The sequence below is a fragment of the Opisthocomus hoazin genome, chromosome 8 (genome assembly GCF_030867145.1).
Source record: "Opisthocomus hoazin isolate bOpiHoa1 chromosome 8, bOpiHoa1.hap1, whole genome shotgun sequence".
Taxonomy (NCBI): Eukaryota; Metazoa; Chordata; class Aves; order Opisthocomiformes; family Opisthocomidae; genus Opisthocomus; species Opisthocomus hoazin.
In genome coordinates this window covers 11,718,276-11,734,319 of record NC_134421.1, presented here as the reverse complement: position 1 = coordinate 11,734,319, position 16,044 = coordinate 11,718,276, and the positions used below count along the sequence as shown (strand labels likewise).

At 45.6% G+C, this 16,044-nt stretch overlaps 1 protein-coding gene across 2 annotated transcripts in view; it reads right to left on the bottom strand.

The window, feature by feature from the left end:
- The window catches only part of STAB2 (stabilin 2), an 87,932-nt gene that overhangs the window by 14,999 nt on the left and 56,889 nt on the right, over nucleotides 1–16,044 (bottom strand). For both annotated transcript variants that reach the window (XM_075427884.1, XM_075427886.1), the window contains 15 exons: nucleotides 14,760–14,833; nucleotides 13,100–13,225; nucleotides 12,475–12,548; nucleotides 10,628–10,699; nucleotides 7,758–7,877; nucleotides 7,289–7,336; nucleotides 6,060–6,143; nucleotides 5,813–5,959; nucleotides 5,316–5,441; nucleotides 4,924–4,983; nucleotides 4,269–4,445; nucleotides 4,097–4,186; nucleotides 3,015–3,161; nucleotides 1,729–1,785; nucleotides 922–1,045 (listed from right to left, as the gene is read on the bottom strand). In XM_075427884.1, coding sequence (XP_075283999.1) covers nucleotides 922–1,045; nucleotides 1,729–1,785; nucleotides 3,015–3,161; nucleotides 4,097–4,186; nucleotides 4,269–4,445; nucleotides 4,924–4,983; nucleotides 5,316–5,441; nucleotides 5,813–5,959; nucleotides 6,060–6,143; nucleotides 7,289–7,336; nucleotides 7,758–7,877; nucleotides 10,628–10,699; nucleotides 12,475–12,548; nucleotides 13,100–13,225; nucleotides 14,760–14,833 — 1,526 coding nt within the window. The remainder of the gene's footprint in view (nucleotides 1–921; nucleotides 1,046–1,728; nucleotides 1,786–3,014; nucleotides 3,162–4,096; nucleotides 4,187–4,268; nucleotides 4,446–4,923; nucleotides 4,984–5,315; nucleotides 5,442–5,812; nucleotides 5,960–6,059; nucleotides 6,144–7,288; nucleotides 7,337–7,757; nucleotides 7,878–10,627; nucleotides 10,700–12,474; nucleotides 12,549–13,099; nucleotides 13,226–14,759; nucleotides 14,834–16,044) is intronic.

Below are 16,044 nucleotides of genomic sequence, written 5' to 3'. Positions count from 1 at the left end.
ATTTTCCTGTAAAAATGCTTGAGCAGGAAAATACCTGTAAATGCATTTCTGTTGGGGTGTGTAAAAGCAGCTGTGGCAACTGTGACTGCAAGCCTTGTGCTCCAAACTCCTCAACGCACTTTTACAACTCCTGCTGGAGGCGTGTGGCAGACCCTTCCAGCCCTGGGTCTGCGTGCTCGGTCAGACCCACCAGTGAATGGCACTGCCCAGCCCCTGCCCAAACCCAGCCTTGCTTGTGCACCTCCGTCTGCCTGCGTGAGCCCAAAGGGAGCTCGGGCTGGGCTGGCCAAAGCTGCCCGGGACCCCCATGTGTCTGCCTGTAAAACCCAGACAGTGAGCCGGCAGGGCTACATGTGCCCAGACCTGTCTGCCAGCAGAGATCCCAGCCTGGATCCTGACCCACCATTCCCCGGTGGGGCTGGCAGGTGGAGGAGGACATGGTCTGTTGGTGTCTGCTAATGGACAGCTGGAGGTAAAGCTGCCCAAGCTGCCTCCTGCCTGCTCCAAGCTACGGTTCCTGAGCTGGCACCAGTGGTGTGTGTGCTTGCAGGTGGCTGAGGAACCCCATGCTGTGCCTCTGGTGTGTCCTGGCGTCACTGTCACCAGCCTGGTGTCTGGTTTTGTGATGAAAGGACTTTTGGCTGGTGGGCAATTAAGACTCTCTAGGCTCAGGTACAGCAGAGCAGCCTTTGCTCTTTATAGCACTCACTTGGTTTGCTACCAGCCTGGAGCTTAAAGCTGTAAATGTGAAAAAGAGACTACGTGGAGTGGAAAAGCCGTAATGCTTTCTGTGTGCTTCAGCTCTTGCAACAGGGTTCCCCCATCTCACGGCCGGTCTCTCCCCGTCCCCCCTGCCCCAGGGCTCGCAGCTCAGCCTCTGGATGCTGCGCAGCTGGGCTCGGGGAGGTCAGGGCGTCCTACCTTGGCAGTCTGGCCCAAAGTAACCCTTGCAGCACTTGGCCGTGTGGATGACCATGGAGCAGTTCCTGCGGCAGCCGTCCCTCTGTAGCCCGTAGGACTCGTACGTGCACCAGTGGATCCCTTCCTGGGTGTCGCGTGTGCCAGTGCAGAGGAGGGGGGGAAAACCATAGGAAGATGAGTGCTGTGTGGAGGTTTGGGGTTTTCCCTCTTTAAATTACTCTTTCTGATGTGTGTTCAATCGAAATGTGATGTGTGAATTGTAGAATCATTAAGGTTGGAAAAGAGCTCTAAGATCATCAAGTCCAACTGTCACCCTAACACCACCATGCCTCCTAAGCCATGTCCTGAAGTGCCATATCTACAGGTTTTTTGAACCCCTCCAGGGATGGTGACTCCACCACCTCCCTGCACAGCCTGTTCCAGTGCCTGACCACTCTTTCAGTAAAGACATTTTTCCTAATATCCAATCTAAACCAAGGTGAAGAGTGCAGGCGTGAGGCCCCTGCCTTCTCCGATTCCTGACTTGCTACGCACCATCAATGAGGATGGAGGGGCGGCTCCAAAGCAAACCGAAGCACTCGCTGTGTGGATGCTGTGCGAGACCAACAAAGGGCCCCTGCCACCAGTGCCTGGGTGTTTGCCCAGGGACAGCTTTGTCCCGGAGGCTTTATGGCATCACTTAACAGTGTCGTTGCACTGTTGAGGGTTCTCTTTTTATTTTTTCAGAGCAACTCACTCTAGTTTGCCTGTGTGAAGCACAGAGAAGAGCAGGTTAGACTGCTCAAATGCAACAGTTTAACGTCTTACCTTTGGTTTTGTGCCTGGAGGGCATTTAGAACTGGTGAAACAGCTAACACAATGCCCCTGTTGTACAAAATAGAAAAGAAAAATAAGTTAAAACAATGGCAACAAAAGGCTGTTTGTCATTGACAAGAAGTCTGTTTTATGAGCACAGCAAATATGAGCAGAGAAGAGCGCAGGCTAATTATACTTGAAACAGATTATAAAAATTTCTGGAGAAAGAAGAGAGGAGAATGACAACAAAACAGATGCGTTAATTTAGTGCTGTGAAATGCAGTTTTGATACCAGAATATAAGTTCTGGAAGAATAAAATTTGCTCTGGATTTAAACAAGCAGTGAAGAGATGGTGAATAATCTTCAAACAGATATTGACGTGGGCTGCATCAGATCTGGCTATCTAATTTTAGAGCAGAGATAAATGGTTACTTCTCAGGAAGCGCTGACCAGATCTGAGGAAATTATATCTATTAAATTTCATTTAACAAAATCACTAAACAAAAGGTAACTTGAGCAGACAGGATACACACAAATGTTGGCTTTATAGTTGAAATATAAATTCCAATAAGCTTTTTTAAGACTGACTACATGAAATTTTTTTTCCAGTCTAGACATTATTTTCATACATTTGAATTAAACTGAAGTAAACATGGTCTTGAAACCATTTCAAAATGCGTTTCAAAACTTCCTGTTTGTGGGACACACCAAAGTTGATGGAGGAAAATCCTCCACGCTAACAGTGCCTGTTCAGGTGTGCTAAAGGATATTTCTGTGAAAGTAAGAAATGTGAGGGCCTGAGAGCCTGGCTAACAGACCAGGCAGCTCTCTGTCTCGTGGCCTTAAGTACCCTCTGCAGCTGGGGCAGCACTGCTGTTTCTCTGTAACTGGGCACTTTGTAAATACAGTCTCTATGACCAAATTCATAGTGTGAACACGTATTAATTTAAAAGCATGCTGGAAAAATCCGTCTTTGCTCATATTCATGCTTGCATTTGTAAGGTACTGCTCCGGTCTGAGCAGAATTGCTGATAAGTGGTCAGGGCTTGCTAAGCTGCTCGTAACTGAGATTGCTTATCCTGTGCGTTGCTTTGTGTGGATGCAGGATGCATCTTTCGGGTGTGGTGCTGTGCTTCTTAACCTTGGCTTTAACCAGTGCAGCAGACGAAGCCAGCCTGAAGTGGTGGGAGTTAAGCTCAGCAGTGCCAAAGCTGCTGCAAGTGTTGCCCTGGTCTCTGTGAGGATGGGTTTGGCCCTTGGGCTGTGCCAGAGCGGGGGACCAACAAAGCGGACTGACCATGAAATCCACAGTGAAGAAGCTGTCGCAGCGTCCCCCCAGGCTGGGGTCCGTCAGCAGGCAGTCGATGCCGTAGGCAATGCCCCCATCAAACTCCAGCTGCCGCTGCACTATCTTACACTGTCTGTCATTCAGAAAAAGCGCACCCTGAGAGATGAGATGGGGAGAGGGGGCGTGTGACAAGTCATGAGCCAGTATTTCTTGGGGCCAGGCTGAATCCAGGCCCTGCGTGGGTTTTAGGGACAGTCCTCCCTCTGCTCTAAACCAGTTTAGGACCTCTCTTCCTGTAGTTGAATGCTAGAACATCACAGATGGGCAAATTTTTTTCCTTTCCTGAAGGCAACAGAGTACGCCAACCTGATGTCTGCAAGTTTACCCGATGCATGTTTAGGCTTAGCCCTGCTTCCGGAGGCAGATGCTTGCCAGGGATTTTGTGGGTAGGATCTGGTACGTTTGCAAAGAAAAATGTGCCATTGTTCTGGCTTAAGAGGCTGCGTGCATGCCTGCAGTCTTCGCTTGTGAGTGCTTACAAACCAGAGTCTGTATGCAGATGCTACATTCACAGGGCTTCTGTCAAAGCCGTGTTCATCTTAATAGTTTTCCATTGTGTATTTCATGGTAGGAGAAGCTAAAAACGTGCTGGTGTTTCAGTTCTGAGATAGCTGAGAGCTGTTCTGAACAAATAGCATCTGCCAATAGAGGAAATGACAGCTCCAAAGAGTCTTACAAAGCATCTATTCTATATCTATTATATGAATATCTCCTTCTCTGGAGATATTCAAAACCTGCCTGGACAAGGTCCTGTGCAGCCTGCTGTAGGTGACCTTGCTTCAGCAGGGGATTGGACTAGATGACCCACAGAGGTCCCTTCCAACCCCGAACATTCTGTGATGCTGTGATCTAGTTGGCTGAAAGTGTTGGAGTGGCTGCCCTGGTTTTCTGGCTGTTGGCACAGACTGGCAAAGGTCAACTGAGTTTCGATGCCCCTTTTCTGGGGTCTATGCACAGGCACAGTGGGGTCTGCATGAGCAGATCCTGCAGCAGGGGCAAGGTGTAAATCTGCCAGCAGGGTGAACACTTACAATCTCCCGGTTATTCCCACAGCTAACACTGAGGTTGGAGCCCTGCAGGGTCTTCAGAGAGGTGGAGCGGGGGAGCTGGTAGGCCAACACCTGGAAAGGGAAGAGGGGAGATGCATGTGTCTGGGCTTGCATGTCTTGGCCTTGGCAATGCTCCTAAAAAGCAAGGGCTCACCGCAGCGTCACGGACGATGTGGAATTTGAGGTACTGCACCAGTTTGTCCGTGTTGGACTTCTTGAAGAGGAAGTCCTGCTGTTCCTGCGGCAGTCCACGGATGGCTGCGTCTGTGGGCCAGAAGAGCGTGACGGGTTTGTGAACAGGATCGTTGATCAGCCCAAGCAGGTTGTTTTTCTGCAACGTACCAAAAATTGGGGCAGAGGATTAATGTTCCATCTAAAACAACATTGATGAAATGGTGTGAATGTCTGGTGTAACTGGGATGCAGCGGGCTGCCTGGTCACCAGCTTGCCAGCACCATGACTTTAAAAAAACATATGCCTGAGTTGAGCTGCCCAAGTTGAGTTACATGACTGAATTCTCAGAAGTGCTTCACCACCAGGGGCTGTCTGCTGAAAAACAGGCTAAAAGCCCAACTTTGGGCTCAAAAAGTCATACTTGGGTCAAACCTTGCCATGTAACTTGACATACGGTAGGACAGAGCTGAGTGGTGAGGGAAAAGATAGCTGTGGGTCTGCTTGACATCACTCCACATCTGTGGGAGATGGACCACATGGTGACCAGGGTTGTGTACTGTGTCGTGACCCTGTTGGCTTCACTGAACACCATCCTGCCAGTGATGCCTTGTGCCATGTCTGTGTTGTGTCCTTACCTCTAGCAAACTGCTGAACAGGATGTATCCGTGTTTGGCTGCAACCATTTTAAGGCTTTCCTACAAAGAAAGGCATCTTCAGTAATTTATCTAATAAATACATTATATGGGTAGATATTAGCTTGCTTTATGCTGTCACTCTCTGTTATGAAATCAATGCCACTGCAAAAGCCCTGTGCAGAAGTCCTCTTATACTGTTCTTAGTATAAATGTAATTCCTGAATGAATTTTAAATATTTAACTTCTTCAGCAATGTAAACTGATGTTTGTAGAAGATATTTTTAGTATCACTGTTTGGTGTTTTGTTTTTTTGTATGACTTATGTGATTTATATATCTAACAGTAACTGTGAAAAAGTCCCTGGGTTAAGAACGGCAATGAGCTGTACGTACCTTCTTAAGGGGGAAATCCTGCATATGTGATGGGACCAGAATTTGGTTTATGACATGGATCACGCCGTTTGTGCCAACAGCATCACTGAGTATAATTTCAGCTTTGTTATTCAAAATCAGCGAGTTCTGGAAAGGCAACAAAAACATGTTTTCTGTGGAACCCTGTGGGAGGGTGAGGCTGGTGCCAAGGTTCTTTGATACGGTGAGCCCCAGTAGCTTTGGTTTTAATAAATTGCCCTTTGCTTTTTCAACCTCATCATGCTCATAAAGCCAGAGTCTGAGGATAAAATAACTTGTGTTAAAGCAAGAGTTGTACAACTCTACTGTTCGCATAGCAGATAAGTGCTGAACACTTCAGCTGAATGGGCAATGTTCTTTTAATGCTATTTGTTTGTTTTTGTGCATCAGGGGAGGAAAGGGAACCATTCATAAAAGAAAAGCTGAATGAGAGCAGACTGTTTGATTATTCTGCCCCTTGCCTCTTCATGCTCTGTCACCTGAGAGTAGCTGATGTGTATTGGGTCCCCATGGAGAGAGGTGATGTTGGTGACTGTTGTCAGGTCATTGTACAATAGACTGGCACAACCCACCATATGGTACCGGAGGACTTGAGCCATCATTCCTTTGGCAGTCCAGTCCTTGACCTGTAGCAGAAAGTGGAGGAGTTGAGAAGCAGTTGAGCAACGTCCCTGAATCCAAAAACTCATGGCCAGCTCACCAAAAACTTCTGGCCTTCTTACTTACTTGCGGGTCGCTGTTTAGTACGTCTGTGTGAGGTACAAACAGAGTGAAAGGGCCAGGGCCTGCAATATCTCTGATAAATGAGGCCTGTCAAATTTAAGAGGACAAAGCAGTAAAGAGTCATTAACGCACATAATGTCACGCAGTGATGGAGACAGCCCTGCTCAGTGGGGAGTGGTGCCCCCAGCCCTGTTGCATGTTGGATTCCCTTCCCTGCAACACAAGGGTGAGAGAAACTCTTGTATGGTGCGGACTTTCCTTGCTAGCCCTGTCTGTCACCACTGCCCATGGATATCAGATGGTAAGATTTTGCCTTATAGCCAAGTTTCCTCTGCAGTAACAAACAGGAGAAGAGGGAAAGCTCTGAATCAACACAAAGCATAGGGAGGATGGAGCAGGGGTATTCCATCTGGGCAAACCCCTGCCACCTTGAGATAGTCGCGAGTGGATATATGCATGTCTTGTACGTGTGTTTAGCTGATACACGACTGCTTGTACCTAGGAGTAGATTAATTACTGTTAGAGGGACAAATGGACCTGGGGTATTGCAGGCAGTTGCAATCAGGACTAAGAAACTAAAATAAGAAGAGCGCTCTGCTGAAGAGAGAGGAAGCCTTCCGTTTACCATGGTAGTGCAATTGAAGCTAGAATACAAGTCTTTGGACTAGCAGGCCAGCATACAGACTTGTGCTGCCCTGAGGCTCTGGGTAAATGGGGAATTACTGCTGCCAGTCTCCAAAAAGCAGTGAGAACGGGTGGTGTGCGTTGGCGCTCTAGCAACACACAGCAGCATCCTGCGACATTTTCAAGGGGGAACTGAAAACAGCATTGCAAGTTTGGAAATATAGCAGAGGTAGAAGAGTGATTTTTGCTCATGTCAGAGTTTGTGAGAAATGGGCTGGAAGATCTCAGACTGTGAATGAGTGAAAGTGCCAGTTTTATGATTGGTCTGGAGGGGCTGGGATCTCAGTCTTTGTTATTAATTCTCTAGGGGTTTTAATGATAGTTAAAAGTTTAAATTAGAGCATCTCTAATATTAGTGGCTGATCATGCAAATCCAGTTCTAATTAAGTTGAAGGATGTTGGTACATGCCAGATTCATGCCTACTCTCTGCCCCCTTCTTGAGGCAAAACAAAGAAAAGAGGGGAACATCCCCCCTCCACCTTCCTTCACCCCCCCCCCCCCCGAAAAAAAAAAAACCACAACAACAAAAAACTTGACCTTTTCTTACCTCTAAGTGGAAATAAAACCTGGATGTGTTGGAGTCCCTGAGAAGCTCCTGCAATCAAGAACAAGACTTTGTAACAGTGCTGCAAACGTGGCGCAACATCTGGAGTACAAACAAGTGCAGCACTTGGAAAAGAACTTCTGGCTTGGAACAAATGCTGCCCACCTGGTTGCTCTCGTTCTTTTCTTACCTTGCTCTACCAAAGAACAGGCTTCTTTGAAACCTAAAAATACCTAGTACTGCAGTCATAAGGATTGTCCATCAGTTGTGGTTGGGTTTATTTTTTTGTGTTGTTTTTTTTTTCAGGCAGGTAAAATCTTGCAGCATCCTGTTCCTGGTTTCTTGGATTGGGATTATTTCAAATTTTGGGGGAGAATTACCAATTTGCTCAAGAGAAAAACTGGCATGCTTCAAGAGACAGCCATTGTATTAAATGACTATCTGAAGAGAACAAATATGTGCAGCACTTTACCTGAAAGATATTGCCTCGGCACTTAAATCCATCCCCAACGTAGTTAGGTTTGCAGGTGCAGGTCCTTTCTGTCAGCTCGGTGTCATTACAGATAGCAAATTCACTGCAGCCTCCATTATTCTTGTAAAATGAAAAGTTAAAATTTTTACTTCCTTCATTGCCAGGTGTACAGAACAATTCTAGTTCACCACTTTCCCCCCCAGTGTACATATCTTAGAAAGCCTTAATCCCAACAGCTTTTTGAAACCAGACCTTACTGGAACCTGTGACAGTATATACTTTCTTCCAAACAGTAAAGAGCGTTTAAGGTTCGTAAGGATTATAATTCTTCTTTGACGCAGAGGATGTAGTTTTGATTCCCTCCTTGTATCTTCAGTGCATGGTGTTATAAGAATCCAAAAATTTCTAGGCAGGTTTCAGTCTGGACCTTGGGGATGAGTCTTAGCCGCTGTGCTGAGGCAGCATTGGCTCACTTTGACAGGAACTATTTATAGCTGTAAATCACTGTTACGGTGCTAGGAGCCTGGATTTCTGAAGGACCGTCACCATAGGACTGTTTTGTTGTTCTGCATCTGTCTGATGGCCCAGGATGGCTGAAATGGGGACCTGCCACATGTGTTCTCCTCTAAAACATCTCCTGTCTACACTTGGGTGTGTCACCAGGGTGACCTAAGGCTTGGAGCAGCAGTGATGCACCTCACCTGGCTGCCTGCCTCCGGGAAGCTCACTGTGCTAAGGGGAGATGTTCCTCCCACAGGAGCAGCGTGCTGGGGTTCAGAGCTCTACCCAGTCACAAGTGGGTGCTCCCCAGCTAGCACCTCCATTTGCAAATAAGATTCTATCCTGGACTTGAGGGCAAATCGGAAAAATTGAGAAGGCATCTTGTTTTCTGTCTTCATGCTTGTTTCATGGTGTTGTTTCTGTTGCCAGTCATCTTGGGGACCATTTCCCATGGGCCACGAGTGGGAGCAGAAGCTCCTTTGGGAGCTACCAGTGGGGCCTGACTTGACAGGCCATAGTGAGTACTGACTATAAGTGGTGGATTTGAATGCACTTGCTATTCATTTGGCTAGCTTTAGGTGGGCAGTTGGCAATCCTGGGTTTGTCGTGGCTTGCCATGAAGCTTTGCGACACAGAAGTTTGCCAAAGTGAAGCCAGGTTAGCCTTTGGTGTGGCAGCAACACTTCTCAATACTGCAATTTTTTCATATATATATATAATTAGCTTGGCGTAATTAGTCAATTGAAAGCAAAGTTGCTGGCACAAGGCATAGGAAAAGGCAAAAGCATACAAAATCATAGGAAGCAGTAGATCATAACTTTGAGCTCCCCGGCCTCCGGCTTCTGTTTTTGCCCTCGCTCTTTCATCTCTGCCACCTTTCAAGGTTAGACAGGCCAGGCTGGGAGGGTGAGAATTAGTGTCACTGTGGCCGGAGCACAAAGGATTAATGTGCCCAGAAGAGTGGAAATGTCGCCGCTGCAGCTTGCCAAGAAGCAGAGCAACGTGGCTGGTGCAGAGAACCGCGCTGCTTGCGAACATGTGGCTTGCAGTGTGAGAGCTAGCTCGTGCGAAACGAACGTGGCTGGTTGTCTGCCTGCAGTGATCAGTGAGGGGAAAAATGAGGAATGCCACGGGAAGCCCTGCGTTGCATCTTGTGGAGGGAAAAAAAGGAGATGGTTGGTATAGAAAATGTGGGTTGGTTTTTTGTTTTTTTTTTTTTTTTTAAACCTCCCCATCAAGTGAGGCTTCTGTTCTCCCATCCACCATCTTGCCTCCTCTCTTCCACTATTGACTGGCTGCCTCTTCCACAGCTGGCAGCGTTGCTATCCTGTATGACGTATCCACAGGGATGTGTTTGGGACGCAGCCTGCGCGTGAACGTAGGGGCTGCAGGGCTCCGTTCTTTGACCAATTCATGGGAACTCTGCCCTAGGTGAGCCTGCAGGCTGGGATCTCCGCTGGAAACATCTACTCCAGGGAGCCTGGGCATGCACAGGCCCCTGACCCTGGGTTGCCCCAACATGGATTTCAGTGGTAACGACCCAACAAGTGAGGACTTGATATTCTGATTGGGCTATAGAAATTTCGGACTGAGGTGGGGATGTGTGTTCTGACACTTGATTGTTTCTCTTGTTCAGGCTGCACGGATACGGTCCCAAATCACACCAGAGGACTTAATGACAGGAGAATATTAAAAATAAATGGGGTTTTTGATCTACTGTAGGCTATTCTCTTTGATTCCCAATCACCTGGCTCCTAGAACAGTTAGAACTGGTCCCTGAGCATCAATAACCTGAACCTTTGATTTTTTTTTTTTTTTTTTTTTTTTTGCATTACAGGTAACAGGCAATAGATCACACTTCTTTCTTTTAACATTTGAATCAAGCTCTTTAACTGTCTTGCCTAGAAGAAATGTTGGCAACCCTCTGGGTCCCAGACACAAATGTAAATGGTGGCTTTTTAGATCAGTTCAGGCAAGGACAAAAAAAAATCTGCTAAGAAGACGTGACTTGCACTGTGCCCCTAAAAACTAGGATCTGTTTCTCTAGATCTGAAGTTGTGTGTGTTGTGTTTTTTTTTTTTTGTTTTTTTCTTTAAAGACTCAGTGATAAGTCCAGGACCTTATTTGTATTATGTCCAGGTTGCAGTCCAGGAAAAGCCCTTACTGCTTGTCTAGTTGCTCAAACAGTGATGGCACCAAAGTGTGTACTGAACTAAGCACTTTTAAAAATTGGCTAAGTCAACATAAGTGGATTCTGGGCATAGAAGGTTCCAGATCTATGCATCTGACTTAGTTTTGAATGCATACAAAACCCAAAAGCGTAATGATTACAAGAAGACCTTAAATACTCTCTTTAAATGGATACTTACTTGTGAACACAGGCTGATGTATGTACATCTTCTACCGTCTCCAGAGTACCCCTTCAAGCAATTACATACTGCCTACAAAGCCAAAACAGAGAACATGCATACATGGAAAGATGTTTGACTTTTTTCAGCATATTTATATTTAATTTACTTTTTTGCCAGATTATTTCACAGTGTTGTTGTGTACATAATCTCTTCTGCAGCAGCTTCTTAGCCAGCATGAGCAACAGAGACTGAGATTGGGAAATAGCAGTTTCCAAGAGGCTCTGTCTGCCCTTTCTCTGCCCGTCCATCTCTCCTCTTCCCTCTGCTGTCCTGGTCATTTGAAATGGCCTTGCTGACAGCTGCACACAGTCATCTTGCTGGCGAAACAGGTTAAACCTCTAATTTGTTTCCCTCATTTTATATGCAGAGATTGGTACTCCGCTCTTCTCCCTTCCTGTTTTTTTGTTTTTTTTTTTTTAAATGATGAAACATCTTCAAAGCACACTTGAAATCGTGATGTTACTGCCAGCTTCCCATGCAGCAGTAATGAGTTTGACACTTAAGTCATGGTTACTCTGTTTTGCACTTGCGATTATCACAAAGATAAAAAATTAACATGGCTGCGAAGAACAGATTTCTCTTCCTCTCCAATTCACTGCTTAATGGTTCTCAGTTTAGAATTCACATTTACTGTGTAGGAGATTGAAAATTCAAGATTTCTGCAGCAGAAATAAGACTGGTAGGCAGTGTAATAGCAGTGTTTGATGTATGTGGACGACTGAAAGCTGAACAGAAAGCAGACTCTGTTCTGTACATTTGGCTCTGCTGCAATGTGATTTTGTAGTGGAGGTTATTATTGTTCTGACGTTAGCTATACTCCCATCGGTAAGATAGTATAAATAATCATGTTGTAGCTACTACTATCCCCAGCGAGGGTGTATAGAAGGAAATAGCTATCGCCTGTCTTCTCTAGAGGGATGGGGAAGGAGTTACACACTGAAATGTACTGACTGGCAAATGACAGTCAAGGCAAAGAGTTAGTTAATCAGTGCTGGCAAAAGGGCTGACAGGGCTATTGCCCCTCCTGTCACTGGACAACTGGAAGGCAGGAGGTGGCCTCTGACTCCTGGTTGCTGTTCCCTGCATTGCTCCAGAAGACAGACTGTTGTGCAGTGCTTGCAGGAGGATTACAGCCCTGCCAACAGCCAATATGAAACTACAGGGGGGTGAAAAGAAGTGCTGCAATCGGGGTGTTCAACTTCTCATGAAACTGCTATAAAAATAGAAACACTAATCTGTGTCACTTGGTTTCCTGGGCCAATTAGTTTGTCCTTTTGTCCTTTTATACTTCTTTTTCTTTGGAGAGTGTATGGTACTTCTGCACGGGAGATGCAGAACAGCGGAGGAGTGAGTGGATGCTGGTATGCTGTAACCCCTGCACAAAAACTGTGATTTGGGCTGTTTTGTTTCCTCGTGAATACGTTTGAGCTATGCTGGGAGAAGGGCTAGTCTGAAATGGAATTTTTCCATGGACAGTTTCTATAACAATGAAAGAAACAGTATCTGGCAATACTTTCAAATGGATAGGTTTTCACATCAAAACCTCTCAAAGGAGAAAAACAACCGCTTGAAACAGCAAAACACTGCTTTCCTCTGCAGTTTTGGATTTGTCTTACTGAAATTTTTTTCATGTTTGTCCGCACTCCTCCTCAAATACCTTTTTGAGAGGAGCATATACTTTTCAGAACTTTTGTTATGATATCCACTTTTCCATTTAAAAAACAAAGTCGAGATGGGGAAGTCTTTCTTCACCCAACTGTAAACACTTGGCCAGTCTTATTTGTCTGTGCTGACAAAGTACTCACTTGATTGGGTCCAGTCTGTGTGCATTCTGCATTTTTGTCACATCCACCATGGTTCTCCAGACAAGGGTTGATTTCTTTATGAAACAGAAACAGTATAATCATAAAAAAACCCAACAGTGACTTCTGAAAACCCAGGAAGGGAGACTTTTAAGTAAAGTATACTAGGAATGCAGATTTATGACAACTGTGAATCAATAAAACTCATTCCCTTAGCTACTTAACACCTCAGTCTAGGTCTTGTAGTTGTCTTGGTAAAGACTAAAACCCTGTCGTCAGCATTTTTAAAACCATAGCTCGGGAAGGTATGGTATAACAGCATCTAAAAGTCCTTAATTTTGCAATGGTCAGAGGGGTGTGAATGTATTGAGCTGCTGAAGATGGGGCTATCCTTGTTGAGAGGTAGATCTTTTTCAATAAGCTTTGCTGTCACACCCTGCTGCTGCAGTTGCATGGTTTGCCAAGTAGTATCAACTACGCGGCACGCAGAGATGCCTTCAGTATCAGGGTCTATAGTATCAGGAAACTGCACTTCTGGGTCATAGTAGATGCATGATCTTCCACCCACAGGAAAACTCACTTTTTAAATTTTCCTCCTAGTGATATATGAGAGATCCCAAATGCTTACCGATGCAGACTATTCCATCTCCAGTATACCCAGCATTGCAGACACATGCTCTGTTGCCAGGTGTTGTTCTTCTGCACTCTGCGTTGGCAGAACAGCCACCATTGCTGGTCTTGCAAGCATCAATAGCTGAACAGTGACAACAACCCAGATTAAACCAACGTGCTTAAAGGGCTTTTGGCTTTTCAGGTTAAACTGTCTCTGTGTTTTAAAGGGATTTGCTAACATTTTTGCAACACAGAACCTTTCTGATTTAAGAGGCCAGAGACTTCATTAGTGCTAGATATTTAACACATCTTATTGATTACAAGAGGGAAAGCTGAGAAGATGCTTCTAGTCTGGAAGGTAAGAATTCATCCAGGACTGACTTTCAGTATCTTCCAATCTTCTGATTCTGCCCATTCCAACCAAGCATCAAAAAAGTGACCTTCACATTCTTCTCTAGATTAAATGGCCATCTGAAGTTTTCCCTTAGCTTGCTTTTTTATGCAGGCAGATCAAATGGCCTTCTCTTGCAGAAGGTCTAGAGTGTAATGACACCCAGCTCTCCCAAGACAAAATGGCCTGGTTGTTATTCAGATGGATACTTGTGCCATTTCTCCAGCTTTGGATGAATCACTGGCTGGCAGATTCAACTTGCTTGGGTTACCCTGAGAGCAGGGAGGCAGCCTTTTCTGATCTCCAGTGTGAAACAAATCAGTCCAAGCATTGCTTTAGTTTTTGCCTCAAATGACCCCAAATTGCTGTTTCAGCAGCTGTAAGAGCCAGACTGGGGAGATGCCTTGTCCTGTAACTGGTTTTGCCCAGGAATTCTGTATAGGAGAGTAAGGGTGAGTGCAGAGCCACTATGGGTGACCTGTGTCACCCAGCTCTTCCTGCACATGGGGAATTTCCCACCAGCAGATTAAAATGAATTTGGTTGATATGTGCCAGAAGAGAAAAAGAAAGCAGCTAGAGTAAGAGTGCTAAAATCTTGGACTAGAACCCTGCCAGCCATTGTAAGTAGACAAATATGCTTCTGTTCCCAAGAGAATTAGTATTTTAATCAGTTAAAGATTAAGTAAAACAACTGTAAATTTAATTACAATCACTGTAGCCTGAAGCAGTCTATTTTGTAAGTCTGGCTATCCCAGGCTTTTGGAGGGACACCTAGGATAGGCTGCTATTGCCCATTACTGAGGTTCTCTCAGATCTCTCCGGTCTAAAGAAGTTGATTTTACCACCTCAGAAATCTGTGCAAGCTGAGAAAGATGAGGAAGCGGTAGGGCTGTACAGCTTCCAATAGCTGGAAGTGCTATTGTACCCTGAATTGGCCTCTCTTCGCTGGGCTTTGTTGGGAAAAAGAGTAGAAGTCATAATGCAGGTTTCATTACTCTGTGAACAATGGGGCCCGGGTTGTGCACGGTATGTACCCTTTTCTCCGGTCTCCCTTAGCACAATGCCTCCTGACTTGGAGATGCTGAGCCCTTTGTTCGCTATGAATCCGCACCTGGTGGGCTCTCACTCATTTTGAGCAAACTGGCAGCAATTCCTCTTTTTTAACTGGTGCATAGGGAAGTGCTCATCTCTCAACAGCTCCACTGTGACCACAGAGTGCTTCAAGCACCCTTTTTTTGTGTGTATTTTTTTTTTTTTCTAAAGGGAAGAAACAAAGTCCACTTGCCTGTGCAGAATGTCCCGTTCCCCTCGAACCCAGCTGCACACTTGCAATATGCAGTGCCATTTGATAGAAGGCAGCTGAAGAAGTAAAAGGAGGGAGATTACATTAAAAAAAAAAAAGAAAAGAGAAAAAGTAGTTAGGTCTTCTGTACAGCCCTTGTTTTTGTGCATTGTTCTGAAGGTAATGTCACATAGAAATAACAAGGCATTTAACCATATGATATCATATAGTTACAACCATAAAAATGAACCTAGCTGGACAAAGCTTTCCAAATGCAGTTTGGATCTATTTTTTTTAAGTTTTAAAAATGCACGCTTTGGCCATCAAGTGTCATCTTTTCTCATGCAGAACTCCAGAAGCTGTGTGCCTGCTCACCCAAAAACCTCACCGATTTTTGTTTGTGTGCACACAGTTTATTGAGGGACCCAGCAGAACTGATGTGCCAGGGCGGGGGCCAGGCATCCGCGCCCCCTGGCTCCAAGTTTGCTGTTCTTTGAAGTCTGGCCTTCTGTATGCAAGCATGGGTTTACTGCCCCATGAGCTCTGTATAATGCAGGGATTGCTCCCTGATGTCACCCAGGGACACTGTCAGAACACAGCCAGCACAATCACATCCTTTCCTCCGCTCCACTCCTGCCGTGCCTGTGCCTATCCCCATACCTACAGGGGTACCGCAGTGGATGGATAAGCCTCCACAGAAGAGCAGTCTGCTTTTCCTGTTAGAAACACAGTATCGATGCCAGCATGTGTGGGATCCCACTGAGCAAATTGGAGGGTGGAATTTTTCCAAAAAGAAAAAAAAACCCAACCAAACAACCCTTTGGTAAGATATCACTGCTGTGAGCTGCAGTTCACGAAGGTGCAGGGGCAAGAACGAACTACATCTGGGAAAAAGGGGGTTTGACTCTCTGGTTTCTCTGCTCCTTTAGAGGAGCTGTGGCCAAAAGTGAGGTGACTTTCCAGCTGTCTTTCCTCGTTCTTTGGATGTCTTAGGTTATGGAAATCTTGCTGTTTGGTCAATGATGGCGTGTGGGTGCATTTCAGTAAATGGCTCAGCGGGGGTGACTTGCTCCTTTGAGAACTGGTTAGTGTCCTAGCATTGCTGCTGGACTGCTGAGAGCACTTTGCTTTTTTTGTATATTTTGATGTGGAGAGCTGTTTCTTGTCAAATGCAGCTCTCTGGTGAAGTCCCTGGTGCCAATGGCATTTCTCAGTTCTGTGTGTAGTGGTGGATGGGGACAATAAAGCCCACCTCAAAACCTACCTTTCTGATCAGCCTTGCCCTACT